The following is a 16905-nucleotide window of genomic DNA, read 5'->3' as shown; positions in this document are numbered from 1 at the left end:
TGGTTTATGTGTTGCATTGAGGGTTGACTATACAATCGCTCACTCCACAAGGGCCCTATTACCGCAAAACGTTAATGCTCCATGTCATTGTGCTTCCATTCAGTCACTTTAGTACAATAATTAATCAAAATAAACATACAGCGCTTGACAATAAGGCTTTTATATTCGGCACTAATCAGACAACTCATTAGGCAGTAATGAGCCGACTCTGCCTGCTCTTGTCGTGTTTGGGGGAAGTTTGGCGCATGGGGAGAAGTGTGTGTGTGTTTGTGAGTGTGTGAGAGAGAGGGAGAGAGACAGAGTACACAGATACACATGCGCACACATGCACCACACACACACATACACACACACACACAACAGCCGGCACTCCTGTAGTCCCACTCCAATTATGGCAGCATCTCACCCGGGAAGAAGCCCACTTACCCAGCATTCACTTTATGAATAATTGATTGTTTGTGCCAGTGTTATATTTGTAAATACACGTTTGCTCTCTGATTAATAGTTTTCTAGACATACTCATTTGTTCAATTTGATTAGACTCTTAAATGTATTATTTATTAGCTGAAAATGCTCTCCGGTTATTAGTCATCAAAAGGGCAACAAGAAGATTTGGCATAAGGACGCATCTGCATGCAAACAGGCGTGCTCACATCAATCTGCACTCGCTCACATGACAGGTGGCGGTGTGTGTGATGAGAACATGTTGCTTGGATGTTGTGAACATCTTAACCACCTTGCAGCACGTGTTAGTGCATGTCACAGCTTCTTCTTTTAAAACCTTTGATAGTATAGACAGTACAAAATAAAGGTATTTTAGCAGTATTTGTATGGGCTCGATATGTACATGAATTGAAGCCATTTTAATGTAGAAATACCAAACATGCACTGTTCACAGTAACACAGCGGAAAAGAACTGTGGATTGCCGTAAGCCTCTATGGCTAAGTGCAGAGAGGAAGGTTATCAAACAGACTATAAGGATGTAATTTGGTTCCTCGTGGGAGCTCAGAATGTGTTTTTTCTCATGTCATAGATGAAGGAAATGAGAAACTGTGACCCTTTGGGTGAGTTTGTAATATGTGGGAGTCTGCATCATCGCTTGCTTCGAAGGATTCTTTTCACAGCAGCTTTATAAAGAACCCGGTCATATGTGTTGGATAAATGTAAAAGAAAACTTATAGTGCGGTTTAGACAAAAGTGCAGCATTGTCTGAAATTTAAATTGAATGGTTTGAGAGCAACAGGTAGCACAAGATCATCACTGTGACAGGCCACATACTGTATATGTGCTGCTGATTAGCTGTTGAGTAGCTTTAAATATAAAAAGGACACTAATAGAGAAGAAGTAGTTTGAGGGGTCAAAAATTAAAACTGTGGTGTTATGTCCAAGTTATACACTGAAAAATGTGGATCTTACTTAGTTCATCTAGGGAACCTATTGCCTTAAAAAATCTAAGTAAATGTACCTAATTGTCTCAAGTTTTGTTTACTTTATAAATAATTGTTAAATTTACTCAAAATTTAATTGCATCTACTCAAATGGGTGAAGTTGTTGCAGCTTAAAATAAACAGGTAAAATTAATCTTTTCAAGTGTAGCAAAATAAGTAAACCAAGTTAGTCTGACTCCAGTGAAAAGTTAATTTGGTTCACTTAAGTTGCTAACACTTAGAAAGAACATTCATTTCAACAACTTCACATTATTAAGCAAATGCAACTCAATTTTAAGTAAAATTAATAAGATATATATCTTAAAGCTATAGTGCGTAACTTCTGTCGCCTCTCAGCGGATAATGCGTTATTACAACTAATAAGCCGGCACTTCCATGTACACAGAGTAACACTCGCCACACACCATGTACACAGAGTAACACTCGCTTCACACTGTGTACACAATGCTACACAATGTGGCGAACACCAGACTGCTAACATTACATTACGTTCATAGCACCATTTCCAAGAAAATAATAAAGTACTAGGTCCAGTACATGTAACAGTAACACAAACTACTCATAATATAATTATAAACTAAGTCACTTACTTATCCAACAGCAGCAAGGCATCCGTGTCTGCCCTCAGCCCAATTTCTTCCTTCAGGGCTCTCCACCGAGGAAAAGCGATGCCAATACAAATCCTTGTTTGCCTTCTCTGTCGGTCACTTTCCTTCTTTGCTAATAGACCTTCAGCCGAACGTCCAGGCTTTTTCTTTGTGGTAGGATCCACTTCTGAACCGTGTCTCGGCCGCTTCTCCGCCATGTTGCTTTCTCTTTCTACCTGCACTCTACCTCTTGCTATGACACTCTCCGCTCTTCCTCCCCCTCCCTTCTTGTTGTGAGGAAGCATTTCCTGTGCGCCAGCGCGGGAATGTCACTGGTCGACACGCAAACTAAAAATGATATATATTGAAAAATTCCGCGAGATGTTAGAGGAGCCGATCGGCTTAATCAGCATTGTGTCATCTCCTCTAGTAGTGGCTTGGGTGAAACGGACATTTACGGACCTGTAGAAGTTACGCACTATAGCTTTAAGACTTATATTTACATATCCTTTTCAAGGTTTCCGAGATTTTTTAGATCAACTTGGAAGATTTGTTAATGAGATGGTTATATGCATGAGAAATTCAAAAAAAGAAAAAAAAAATTGGTTATAATAATTATCTGCTTGTAGTGATCTATTTGACCCGGATGGTAAAAAATACAGGCGCACGTGTCTAAATTAACAGTCCCTTTATTCCAAAAGTCATAAAGAAAGCAAGGGAAGAACATTTAATAAAGCCCTGGAGGGTGGGAGTGGATGAACCCGGTTAAAGAGTACATGCCCGGACGGCATGACCATTTCGTTGGTCAACAGTAAACCTGGTGCTCTATTGGTTGGGGGTTTTTGACAGGGTTGTTACACAAAAACATCCAAGAGGAGGGCAGAAATCTGAGAGCAGAAATTCCACGAGCGCACAGAAGCAGCTTGAGCGCGAGGAGAAGAGCTGAAGCTGGAGCAGGAAATCTGTGCAAGCAACATGGTATCTGAGTGCGAGCACACAGTTTGAGCAGAAACAGAGTAGATCTAAGTGCAACCAGAGGCTATTTGAGTGCAAGGACAGGGTTTGAGGGACAATATTACAAAATCTGAATGTTAAATCAATAAATAATGCTCTCAAACTGATATACCACTCTCTTGAATAAAGATAGCGATAAAGCTCCATAGTAGCCCATCACTAAATAAGTACAAAGAGGGGACTCTGAGGTCGTAGACAGTAGTCCTCTGCCAGACTGGTTAAACTGAACCCTGTGTATTGTTGACCACATTCCCACCATGCAGACATTTTCACCAAGGATGTTTTTTTCTTCAGTTTTTTGTTGTTACTGCTGCGATGCCAGTGTCATTGTGTGTGACAAAAGGGTACTTGAAAATCTCTTAAACTACAAACCTGCAAACCGTCTGGAACAAGGACAGGAACACTTGACTAATCCTGCGGTTCGATCAAACAGTTTAGACCTGTGACAAGAGCATGTGAACAGAGGTGAGCAGTGAGAATTCCACTCCTCGCTCACTGAGCAGTCTGCTCCCTCAGTTCACCTACTCAAAGCTGCTCCAGGCGGCCCTGTTCAGAATTGCTCCACGCTCAACTCAGATTTTACCACTCGCTCCAAAAAAAGAAACAGACGCATTGTATGTTAATTTTAGTTTAAACAGTATAGTATCCATACTAATTTACAATAAAGCATGTCCTTGGCAGATTTGTCTGGTTCCTCGGGTCAGGCATGCTTATGACTCATGGTGTGAGTGGTACCAGAGGGAAATTGAAGCAGAATGCAGCAGGAGATAAGGTGACACTCCAACTTGTTAAAAAAATCAGCCCTGCGCTTCATCTAAAATCCTTCCACTCGCTCACACTCAGCTCTCCTCAGATGCTCTGCCTGTGACATCATCATCCTAATTGATACAAGTGAGCAGTCAGCTAGCACACCTGGTAATTATTAATTGGCTGTTACAACCTAATGCTCAGTAGATTATATGAAATGATCTGTAATAATGATACACATTATAATATACAGTAATACCCATCATGTCTGTGATTATAACTGTAGAAGATGACAGCTGACGGGAGCTGGTCAGTCAGGTAAATGGGTTCATCCACAAGATATAAGGCTCACATAATGTTCCATGGAAATCTTACAGACAATATGTCTTCATGTGTTAAAGCCCTGACGCATCCGTGACACACCTTCACAGGTGTTTTGAGTTAATCTGCCTGTTTGGACCTCTTCTCAGGATGGTGTGGGTGTAAACACTGTGCTTGAATGACATCTACTTGACCCTCTTTTTAGTGTTGCTACACCTGTCAGGTCGGTAAAACACACACCTTTGTCTGTGCTTAGCTCCACCCAGAGAAGAGGTGTGATAAGCCAGACTAAATAAAAACACGTGTAGGTGTGCAGGGCCATTAATGGAGTACATGGAGTTCACATTAGTGGAAAATGTTTCCCGAACACCAAATCAGGCATTTTTTGAGTATTCCAGTACCGTGAGTTACAGGCTGTGGCTGATTTGGCTGTTACAGCATGTACAGTGCTATTGTTGAAAACCTTGAAACCTGTTGCAAAGAGGTTGTGGACAAATGCCCAGCAACTCAATGGGGGGGGGGTCTCACTTACAAAACTGACAGACATGGTGCATCATTAGTGTGTGTGTGTGTGTGTGTGTGCGCGTGTGTGTGTGTGTGTGTGTGTGTGCGTATGCCAGTGTGTGTTGCTGCTCGGGAGTGCTTGCAGGCCAACTGAAGAGAGAAGGAAAAGCAGCACTGCTCTGCACCATATGCCAAATATGAGCCTGCCTGCCAAGTTGTGGGGGATACTGGCAAGTGCTAGCAAGGCTGAATTCTTGACAGAGGGAGATGAATAATTGAACATGTGCGGAGCGAAGTTCTGTTGGGATGGAGTGGGGTGCCTTTATACGTGGAGAAGGGGAATGGAGACAGTCGGACTGTCTACGAGCAAAACTCTCATTTAGATAGTGATGTGTTGGCTTTTTGTAAACAAGTCAAAAAGTTTCTGAGAATTCAAGATATAACCAAGAACCATGAAATACCAAAGGCATATATGTTTGGTCCATATGTTTCAGAGAGGCATGCACAGTATAGACACTTTTCAAGATGCGCATTACTTAATGATTTCAATTGAAAAACAGGGGTTGAAAAGGCAGGTGGGAAGAGGATAACGTTGTTTGGCTCGGCTCCATCCAGCAGAGCTTTTAATTGGTGATTACATGTAGGATATGAGACATTTCCCCATATGTTCCATATGTTGCAGGTTCCCCTTGGTTTTGTGTCATCATTTTAGAAAGTGTGTCATCAATCAGCACATCATCCTCTTCAGCAAATCTACTCAGCATCTCCTGACAGGAATCTGTAGAATCATCATTGTGCTTTGAGCACAAGAAAAACGAAGCGCTAAAGGTCTGCAGCCAGCAGATGTTTAAAGCCACTTAGGCACAGTGGTGCTCTGAGCTAAATGCTAACGACAGCGTGCTATTATGTTCACAATGACAATGCTAACTTGCTGATTTTTAGCAAGTATTTTAGCAAGTTAGATTAGTGTGTTAGCATGCCAACATTTGCCAATTAGCACTAAACACAAAGCATGGCGGAGACTGATGGGAATGTGATTGTTAGAGGAAATAAAACTGTGACCTAATGATGGTGCTTGATGAGTAGATTGGTTGCCAAAGTTATAACAGTTGATCCTGAAGGGAATCAATGCACGCATTAAATGTAATGGCAATCCATACAGTCCAGTTAAGACATTTCTCAAAGCCACAAACATCAACCTGCTAGTGGTGCTTGGTCAGTAGTATTCATCCTCTGGGTACCATGAATGTCTCTCTGTCCAATATTTAATGGCAATCCATAAATAGTTATTGAGATGTTTAAGTCTGAAGTATAGTGGTCCCAGCCAGGCCACTCTTCAGGCTAAAACTGGGACAATTAGATTATTCTCAGCATTTCTCACCAAACTTTTGTGAGACAGCAAAGACTAATATACAACATTATCATTTTGCTCCTGAAAAACTAAAGTACTCCTGTGAGAGGGAAGGCCTGGAGCCACCAGAGAACTTTTGTAACACTTTTATACATTTTTTCATCACTGGGATGCTGGGGTTCATGATAAAGTAAGATATCCTGAAACCTCGAGTTCCCAAACCAAGTGCACTTGATCGGAGTTGGTATTTTTCTAAGTTTCAGTCCGCTTTAAGGCTTTCTGGATTAAAAATCTAAGCAATAAATGCAAAAACGAGCCATGGTGATTGCTTCTGATCAAATCTGACTAAGCAACTCTGCTGGAGGACATGAGAAGGGCAGGCAACCAGGAGAGGAGACGTCAAGAGCCTCCACGGCTGCCTCTCCTCTTTCTGTCACCCAGCTGCGGTGCCAAGGTCTGAATAAATACCGCCCACGACGATGTACATAAGTGTGTGCAATATGCATATGCAATATCCCGCAATTCTCTTGTGTTTCATTGAGTGAGCACAAGAGCAATATAGACATCATAACAAGCGTTTGAAGATAATGATGAATCCCACTGCTTGAGGCAATGACAAGAAGTATAAGAGAGAAAACAAACTGTATTCTGGTTAAATGGTGCTGCCTGGATAATAGACAGAGACAAATGTGAGCGACTACGCAGTTGTGACAGCAAATTTTCTCCAATAGTAGCCCTCCTCTCTGTATACTGTATGTCACTGTCCGGCTATTGCCTGTGACTTTCCATTAATCCTCAGAAATTGATCTGTTTTGCTCTCTTGTTTAACGGTGACTTTAGTATTGCAATGCCACTTTTACCGAAACCTATTATGTTCTAATCATCATCCTCTCTCTCCGCTCCCCTTGCCCTTTTTCTCCCCCTCTCTTTCTCTCCCTCGCTGACAGATACCACCCTGTCCAGTGAACGTGGTAAGTACCGCCGCCGCACACACTCCCTTGATTTAGAGCCATCTGTGCATGGACTGGCGACAGCGGATTGGCTGTTTGCGTTGATGTGGAAGGAACCATTCTCAGATGTTTAGTCTCAGTGGGGGAGCGCCGAGCCACAAACATCATTTGCATCACCAGGAAGCTATTTTCCCCCTCCATCACATTGCATGTCACGGCAAATGTTGAAATGAGGAGAAAAACATCAAGCAGAGGCAATTATGAAAGCAGCATCGACAGACCCATGTGGCCAATCAGAATTTGAATTTAGCATATTTTCCCTGCATGCATTTTGCCTCAGCCTACTTAGTCAATTTACCCCCTTTTGACTCCAATAGTATTCAATAAAGAGCCAATAAGTGGTATCTTTTTCACTTTGTCTCATTCCAGCTTTAGTGGAACACATCTCTAAATAGAGAGTAGATGGATCCCCCCACCGAGGCAGCTTCCCTTTTTTATTTTATTTTGAATTTGGCTCCCCTCTGTTGTGCTGTTATTAATGGCTTCCAGTGCTTGGAGGAGCACTTTAATCACTTCATCAAATAGGTTGAAAGAAAGAGTCCATCTGCAGCTTTGGCTTTGTTTATATCTTAGGTTTATTTTGTGTGTGTGTGTGTGTGTGTGTGTGTGTGTGTGTGTTTGTGTGTGCGCGCTATGGCCTGACATCTGGTTTGCCCTGTAAGCAGCGTGAGGGCACCTGTGTCAGCTACTCTTCTTTTCTAACACTGCTTTGTGTGTTGAAAGATGTTCCCACTGTACATGTTATCACCAGAGTTTCAGTATGGCACTGAGACAAGACGTGATCCCACTGAACTCGCTCTCCGCTCCATGAGGGATGATGCTGTGGGGCGAAATTGTCGAGCTAAATTGGTGTGGTGGCATCATACGGCGTAGACAAAACACCACATGCTGTGTGTCTGGTCTTTGAAACCTCAAAGTGGCGAGAGGGAAGAGAAGTGTAAAGTTGTGGTTCAGATCAAGCAACTTGAGGTTTATTTCCGCGTGCCTGGTTAACCCCCATTTGCTGGCAGAGGAGACGGTGATCCGCAGCACGGAGAAGCTTGTGTGATCAATTTTTCATTGCCAAGCTTGTGAGAGTATGGCACTTTTTTTCAAATCCACAAAGAGCAGGGAATAAGAAGTCACAATAGACAAAGATTTGTATTCACCGCGAGTGTTATCCTTGCTTTTGACCTCATCTCTGCCTTTCTTAACCGCTCTCGCATTAAAACGCACGCATGAGTTCTCTCTTCTCCCACACCTCCTTTCCTGTTCTGTGCTGCTAAGTAGTCACATAATGTGAATAATGTTCCACAATGAAAGGCAGAAAAAAAGAGGAAGGAAGTAATGAATGGATTAAAAAGCAGGTGAGAGAGTGAGAGGGGGAGGTGTCAGGGCAAGGTCTGTGTGCCCTTGGTCCCACGATGAAACCCAGCCAGCAGGCAGCCATCCAGCCCATCAGTCACCAGAGCATACATCATTCACATCATTCATATCCTGTTTTCATACATGTGCACAGCATACAGTGTATGCCTGCAGTGAACATACTGGTGCTCCATCCCTGTGTCTTCCTGTGCTTAACAAGCTCCTCTCTGCCCCCTCTGCAGCGGTGGGGTGTGTTTGGAGTCTTCCGATAGGCCTCCTCAATGTGAAGTGGCTGTCGGCACATCCTCTCCTAGCTTAATTGGCTGTACCTGAGGCAGGAGGGCAAGGTGTAATTGCGATAAGAGAAAACGCTGTGCTTGGCTGGTTTTAGGGCCCTTATCTATAGTCTGTGGATTGATTATGGTTTTTCTGCCAGCCGTGCAAATTGTTCAACCCCATCAACTGCACTGGAAACCACCTTAACTCTGTCTTGGCCAAACCGCAGTGCACATAGGCAGACTGTAACCCAGACTGTGCATGTGCTGCTGATTAGGCTACCATATTCTGATCACTGGCTTTAAATTGATGTGACTAATCTTTACTGGTTGTGTTTTCATGCCTCCCCCTTTTTTTTTTTTTTTTTTTTTTTGCTAAAGGCAACAGGGATTTTATTAGAGACAGTACAGTTGAGCATCTGGTGTACCATATGAGTGTCTTTTTATGGTCAGATTAACAAGGCTATACTGTATCTCCCTGCAGTTACTTTCATCTCAGTGATACAATTTCAGAAATCAGCATTTATCTAAATGCCAAAACATATTAAAGCAATAGTTTGCTTAGTTGCTTTCTTTTTGAGAGTTAGATCAGATGGTTGATACCTCACATGTCTGCGCACAATCTATATACAGCCACTTAGCTTAGCTTAGCATAGACACTGGAGATAGTTGGAAACAGCTAGCCACGCTCAGTCCAAAGGTAACAAAATCAACATATCAGCACTTCTAAATCTCACAAATAGATATACTGCATCTTGATTGTTTTATCCCCTAGACTTTATATAGAGATGGACAGCACGTCTCCACTCACTCTCACTGTAGAAAAATGAAGCAAAAATATCTTGGTAATGGCCGCTGCCATGTTGTGCAGGTTACGTTATTTCGAGACTTTGCAGTAGCGATCTCTGCAGTATTGAGTTCCCGCCCCATAAAGCCATCCGACCGAGGCACATCAGTTGGCACACACACACAGGGTGTTCCTTGGGTTTTTTCGAGACCCCCCCCCCCCCCCCCATTAAATATGAATTACACTGCTGACTTGTATAATCAGAACAGACATGTCCTGTGATTTTCAGCCTTCTATGATTATATTTACCCTTTACAGCAGGCACATCCTGACAGCATATTACTGTCAGGTATTGTCCCCCCTCTATTAAATATGAAAGGAGGCTGAAAATCACAAGACATGTCTGTTCTGATGATACAAGTCAGCGGTCCTGAAATGTGTGTTTCTCTTCTATATTACACATTCTACATCTCGGAGGTGACATCTTCCCACGTACGGGCTTCCTTCGCCTTTCAAACAGGGCAGAGCTCCGTGGGAAACAGTAGGAGAGAAACAGCCAGAGTGGGAACCGGGATCCAACACAACACTGGAAGGAGAAGCAGGTCCGTGGAGCTGTGCGCCAGACGAAAAAACAAGCGCGTCGCACCAAATGTGCGGCGCTAAACCGTGGCTTTGGGTTGTGAGCGTACATGACGCGCGTCTACATTGAAAGTAATGGGTTTGTGCATGCAAAAGACGCTACATCTGAATGCCCCCCATACACAGAAACACTCTTTAACCAAGGCAGCGTCCAAAATCACCTAGGCGGCCCGCTTTTGTCTTAGATAGGCAGGGAAAACCCTGCACACAGCTGTAGATCATCGCGTCAAACCCCCTTATTTATAACATCAAACAACTAATTAATCCAAACTTATCAGAAAAACAAACACTTGAACATACATCAGCGTGGCAGGAACTACCTAAAAAGGCAGAAATCATCTTTGGGGAAAAACATTTGATCTGTGATGTTTTAGTTTGGCCCATGTCACATTCGCTAATATTGAGGGGGTGGGTTTATGCCTTAGAATGCAGCCAGCCATCAGGGGCGATCATGATGTTTTTGCTTTACTTCTGAGGAGCTGTCATACCATCTATCTTTATTATGCAGTCAATGTTTAATCCGTACAAAAACCAGCAAGACTCCAGTAAGTCACTGCACCCCAGCCAAGAAATAAAGTAAGACTAACCCCTGGTAAAACTGCAACTTTTTGTTTTTCCACAGTTTTTTTTCCAAGGATTAAACAACTAAATATAACATGTTGATGAGTGAGCTTCAAATCTGCTGGTAGACTTATTTCCTCACAGTGGGACAGAGCCAGACGAACTGTTTCCCTCTGCTTCCAGTCCTTATGCTATGCAAAGTTAACTGGCTGTTTGCCCTCAGCTACTTATTTAGTGTACAAACATGACAGAGGTATCAGTCTTCCCATCTAGTTCTTTGCAACAAAATCCAAAAAGGGCATTTCCCATAATGTTGAACTACTGCACTAACTCTAGATTATATTCTCTAATCTTCCACATGTAAAGTTAATACCTCTGCACCAGATGCAGCTACTAAAATGCTTTATGTACAGTCTTTCTCTGTGTCTGTGTTTCCCCCCACCCCGTCCTCTCTTTCCCTGGTTTTGAGTAGTGGTTGGGGCTGAAAGAGCAGCTAATGGGCTGTGAAATGTCTCCAAAGCTAGAGCAACAACAGAAGCTAATGTTTCAAAGCCCCTCTGAAACAACACGAGCAGCGAAGAACCCTGACAGTGCAAAGAGAAGAAAAGGGAGTTGGTGGTGGTGGTGGGGGGGTGGCATCCCTGGTTTCCTCTAATGTGTCAGAGAGGCCATTTCTGTCAGCCTAATTGTAGTGAAGCCTTCCTAGTGGCCTTGGTGAAACGGCGTAATTGCCTTCTGGAATGGATCAGACTGCACTGTTGGCTGCAGTCTGTAGGGTTTCCTTTTCCCATGTAACTCAAGATCCTGAGCACAGCTCAAGAGTGCTGTGACATTTGCTGTTTCAATCTTTCTAGCAGCACAGCACAATGCTTAGTAGAGCAAATTCAGGGCTCAGGGATATTGACAGGGCAGCTTGATATATTACAGTTGGTAAATTTAGCAGGACAAGTTGATTTACCTGCATGGAACCTGAGAGCTACTGCTCCAAGTGAACAGAGGGATGGAGTTTCACAGTAGCCTTATTGGTACTAATTTGAACATGTGTTCATTTAAAGAGTCTACTTAATAATCTAAACATTTATGTGTTCTATTACACTAAAGGAATAATACAAAAAAGAGAGAGATCCTAGGTGGAGATGTTAGCATTAAATGTCTTTGCCAAGGCGGAGCTGGAATGGAATGCAGTTCTTGATCATTTGCAAGCATTTTTCTCTAAAATGTGGTGAAGCGTGCGACCCCTTCTGCTTCTCTTCCCCCTCAGTACCAATTAAAGCTGTTTTTCTGCAGCAGATCTTGAGCTGATGAAGACAGCCACTAAGAGCTCTTGAAGTAAAGTCGCACAGGACCTGTATGGCAGATGGTTTGTGCAAGAGTATGTGCGGAGAGAGAAAGAGGCAAAGAAGGAAACAAACAAGCATAAAAATGGCAGCCTGTCTCCAGCAAGGAGCTCCTATTTTCTACCCAATTTAAGACTTACCATTTCCAAATTTTCAAACTTTTCCTCAAAAAGTGCTGTCAAACCTGCGGGAGACCAGGGGAAACATAAGATCTTGTTCTGTGGAGAATTTTTGCACACAATCTTCCAAAAACTATTGAGACAACTCAAGTATTTCTCAGCAAAAAAAAAAAAAAACAGTGCTGGGAGCTGCTTGATCTCATGGCTTTGACCAGCTCTCCCAGCTGAATGGAAACAAGCTTTGCCCCAGCCTTTTGCTACAAAGGCTGAGACGGCAGAGAGTCAAGGCACAGAGGACAGTGCCTAATGGCTACAAGTCCGGCTCTCCCTAGCGGATAACATGTTTCAAAAGGATAAGGCTTGATCAGTATTTTTTTGGAGAATAAGGCTCTTTTTGTGATGCAGATGAGAGCAGACAGGAAACTTGCTGGAACCAATGGGGTCTGAGGTTCAGAGCAGATCATACACCATACAAGCTTTTCTTCTTGGTCGCACCACTTTACTGCACAGTGTGTTTTAGTTTACAACACCTTGTGGTCGCTTGCCAGCTTCCATCATTATCAAGCCTCAGAAAAACCAAACATCTTTGTTGTCAAGCTTCTGGAGGCATGTCTGCATGGATAGCTGCTTACATCTCTATACTGCAGCTTTATCATTTCAGCAATGGTGTATACTTGACCAATTAGTTCACACTTCATTTTAACACCCGAAGTGGGACTAATGAAGCCTGGGTTTAATTATACCAACATTATGTGATATTATGAGGAACAGGAAATGGCAAAGCACACTTTAGTATCTCTCCCCTCCATCATCACCTCCCGCTATGGGAGCCTTTTCTCTCTCCAGCTCTCCCTCCATCCCTTTACTGTATGCATCTCTTCTCCGCTTGGTACTGTCAGGCACATCCTTCCCTTCTCCCAGCAACGAGGCTGGATGGCACAGAAGCATTAAGGGCCTGTGAGACAAGGCTGGTCTGGGCAAATCCCTACACAAATTAGAGTGTAGAGACCATTATTAAAGGCAATTGCCACTGCGTGCTACCAACAGTTAAATTACAATGTCTCTTGAACAAAAAGGCGAGCAGTTTTTATTACCCCCCTTTCTCCCTCCCTGCCAGAGCTGCGTGCTGGAGCGAGTGCAGCTTTGGAACTGTGTCATCCTTCAAGATCTGGGGTGGAATTATAATGTACTGTGGAGCTGACATTCACATGAGGCCTGGCCCTCAAAGAGGCAGCGTGCTCATGATTGGCACCCGGGTTTGCACAAAGAGCATTAAGTTTCTTCGTTTCGGGAAAAAAAAAAAAAAAAGCCTGATATTTTTCCACACGCATTTCACCTCAGATGCTCAGCTTCTCAGAGGCGCACAAAATACTCAAGTTTGCTTTCATGTGAAGTATACTGAGGCGATTTCTGTGGCTGGCTTTTAACTCCTGCATTTGCTTCTTTTCTCTGTCAAATGGGTATTTTAGCGGGAACGATTTGCCTGTCAATCACAGCTACCTCTCAGTGTTCCTTACATGCACAGATTACTTTGCTACTGTGAGGATGCACTGGATTCTCTCTGTGCACGCAAATGAGCATACACTTGTGTTTGTGGGTGTGTGTGTGTGTGTGGGTAGGTGGGTGTGTGTACATGTGTGTATGCATGTCAGACATTTCATAAGTACTAATCTGCCACTTCTATAAGATTACTGCTGGAGCTCTACTTCATGCGGCGCATGTCAACATCCCAGCTGACAGAACCTGCTGAGTTCCTGTTTCCTTGACGTTTATTCTAACTGCACTTCCCTCTATGTTACCAAATGACTTTAATCGACCTTAACTTAACACATTAATATCATTTAAACTCTCTCTGACTCACTTCTCCACTGCTGCACTGAATTTTTCCCATTTAGGGGCAAATTTGGTATGTGGAGCACATCCAGTCTCACTGGGCCTTTTTCCATTAACGACATAATACTGTTGTGTAATTATTGCTCATCTGCACTTGAAAGCAGATACCACTAAAAGCTGAAGAACTCACTAATGATATTGCTACAGTTGAGTACAGTCCAGTTATTTTGTTGACACGTCAACATGAACAATTCTTGTATGGTTTTAAACACCAGAAAGCAACTTCACCATAATGATGGTAAAATTGTAATTGTAATCGTAAATGTACTTACAATCCCGAAAAAATGCTATGGGGACTTTTAGTTTCTGTATGTACCACATGCGGTGCTAAATGTTTAGTTAATATACACTGTCTTTTGTTGTAATAGTTAAGCCACAAAACACAGGAAGTTCCTTTTTTATCTTGAGGGCTTAGACACTGAAATAGCTCCAGGACTACACTGTAATGCAATGCAAAGTATTACCACTCGTTTTAAGGGAGAGAGAGAGGAAGAACTGTGAAACACGCTGTAAAGTATTCTCCCTGGGAAAGAAAAATGAAACGAACGAGTGTTTTCTGTGAAGTATGAAGAGGCGTATTTTTCTCACCTATGACAAACTCTAATTTCCTCTGCTCCCCAGTCACGCAACTGTCAGAATCACTTTCCTGCAACAATTTTCTCCCCCGTCATTCCAAAAAGCACATTCACCATCCACTTGTGAGTCAGGCATGCAGGGCAGCATATGGCCATTCTGAAGAGAAGAATTAAAGATAATAATGTGTCATCGTGGATCTGCAGTTTCTCATCCATTTTTTTTTTCTTTTAATGACACTGAATTTGACTGTCTGCTGAGGTGTTTATACAGTCGATGCTTCATACAGTGTGCAATTTCTTGATGAATATTTGAAAGTCGTGCTTTGATTTTAGCCACTTAGGCAGAGCTGTCTGCCTCCTCCACATGTGCATCTACTACTGTGAGTGATTTCCTGCATATTCCGTGATGTTTTTTGACAGTCTCCAGCACTTTTTTCCATTCAGCTGCGGTTTGTATGTGACCAGAGTAAATTTAGCTACATATTAAATATTTGATGTTATAATTCTGACGCCACACAAACATGTTAACGGTCTGCCTCTATGGATAGCAGTGTTGATCGGTCTATGGATAGCAGTGTTGATCGGTCAGAAATATCTCAGCAACCATTGAATGGATTGCTGTAAAAAAAATTGCACAGATATTCATGTTCCTCTGAAGATGAATCTTAGTGACTTGTGTGATCCCCTAACTTTTCTTATTGCACCAACATCCAGTGAAATGCTGGCGCAACAGGTTTGTGACCATACACCTGCTAAGCTAATGACATTCTCATCAGCCTCAGCTGTACTTTGTGTCTCATTAGGAAATTTATTAGCAAATGTTATCATGCTAATGTGCTACAGTGAGATGATGAGCATGGTCAACATCATACCTGCAGAACATTGGCATGTTTGACTGTCACTGTGAGCATGTTGATGTTAGCATTTAGCTCTAAGCAGCACAATTCACATATTTAACCTCTGACTCTCTTAATGAGTTGTTCATTTGGTGATTTGTTTTTGTTTTTAGTTTTTTTGTTAAACCTCTATAAAACTTCCTCACGTTAAGCCAGATGTGTGCTGGAAAAGCGTAAAAGTAAATATGAAAAAAGAAAAAGGGTTGATAATGTTATCACCAGTAACATATTTCAAGTGTTTAAGTTTTGTAAGCTCAATTTTTCCTGTGAAACATATTTGTGACTCCCCCAAAATGACCCTGTCGTTGTCCTTTCCTCATCCTCTATCATCATTTTTTGTGCTCTATCGTATCAATGCCCCAATTCATTTTGAATTGATTGAACTGTTCCGCACCACTGATGTTTTTCATTTTAGGGCCGGGGGAAAGACAGCATATTGCTGGCTCAACCTTTCCAAACAGCACCTGTACAAACTGTTTTTCTTCGCCCCACTCTTACAGCTCCATCACTCTCGCCCACTCTGTAGATTAGCCCTGCACTGTGCTAGTGGAAGAATGAGGCCAGCTAAAATCAAACATTAATCAGCTGCTGTTTTATAAGACAGAGGGAGCGCCTGCACTCCCTGGGTCCCCCTCCTTCTTGCCCTTAGCCTGCCCTACCACCGAATGTTAATGTGACTGCCATTACTCATTTATGAGCTGCCCGCTGCTGGCTGCCCAGAGCCTGGTGTCCAGGCCTAGGCTGGCAGGACAGGCTCACTGCTGGTGCACGGCTGTGCCAGGGCATTCAGCGGTGGCAGGGCCAGGTTTGTTTTAAAACAGAACATGGTTGGGTGGGCCGTGCTGTTAACCGTCTGAAATTGGACTGTGTTATTGGAGTGGTAGGCAGTTGTGAATATGGTGTCATATTTACAGTGGGTGATATATAGAGTAAGAAACACAATTAGAAAACAACACTGTCATCAAAACTGAGAGGATCGCTCTTTCACATAAGAACAAATGCAAGCTGTCCAATTTTTTATTCAGTAAATGGGCAATTTGATATGATGTATTCACATTTGGATGGTTGTAATTGGACATAAATCTTGCTAAATTGCCTCCATGGTGAGACTAAGTACCCCGATATGTGCAGACAGGCAGCTTTGAAGAGTTGGAGCTGAGTGGTTGTTCTTGGTATCCAGGACACAGAGCGCAGCAGGAGTCATTCTTATTCTTAGTAGTGACATCAAAAGAAGCAAGTGTGTGCAAGGTGAGGCACACAGACACTCTCTCCTGACAGCGTGTGAAGGGTTGCCATCAGTGTCAGGCTCTGTGGCAGTAATTAATGAAGGAAGGAAGTATGGGCTGTGTACTTGTGTGTCTGGACCTGCTGTGTGTGTGTGCAAAATGTGTTAAGAGAAAGATTCAGGAATAGAATAAAACAAAGGGAGCTGGAGATTGCATGTATTTATGTAGCAGGTCTTTTACCTCTGTGCGGCCGTGAGCTCGTGTGCAGCA

At 42.8% G+C, this 16905-nt stretch overlaps 1 protein-coding gene across 2 annotated transcripts in view; it reads left to right on the top strand.

Annotated features, from left to right (window-relative positions):
• The window catches only part of cdh4 (cadherin 4, type 1, R-cadherin (retinal)), a 267007-nt gene that overhangs the window by 96749 nt on the left and 153353 nt on the right, over nucleotides 1-16905 (top strand). For both annotated transcript variants that reach the window (XM_033627295.2, XM_033627296.2), the window contains exon 3: nucleotides 6921-6944. In XM_033627295.2, coding sequence (XP_033483186.2) covers nucleotides 6921-6944 — 24 coding nt within the window. The remainder of the gene's footprint in view (nucleotides 1-6920; nucleotides 6945-16905) is intronic.

Source organism: Epinephelus lanceolatus, chromosome 1 (genome assembly GCF_041903045.1).
Source record: "Epinephelus lanceolatus isolate andai-2023 chromosome 1, ASM4190304v1, whole genome shotgun sequence".
Lineage (NCBI taxonomy): Eukaryota > Metazoa > Chordata > Actinopteri > Perciformes > Serranidae > Epinephelus > Epinephelus lanceolatus.
Note: the sequence above shows the minus strand (reverse complement) of the source record. Positions and strands in the feature narration are given on the sequence as shown.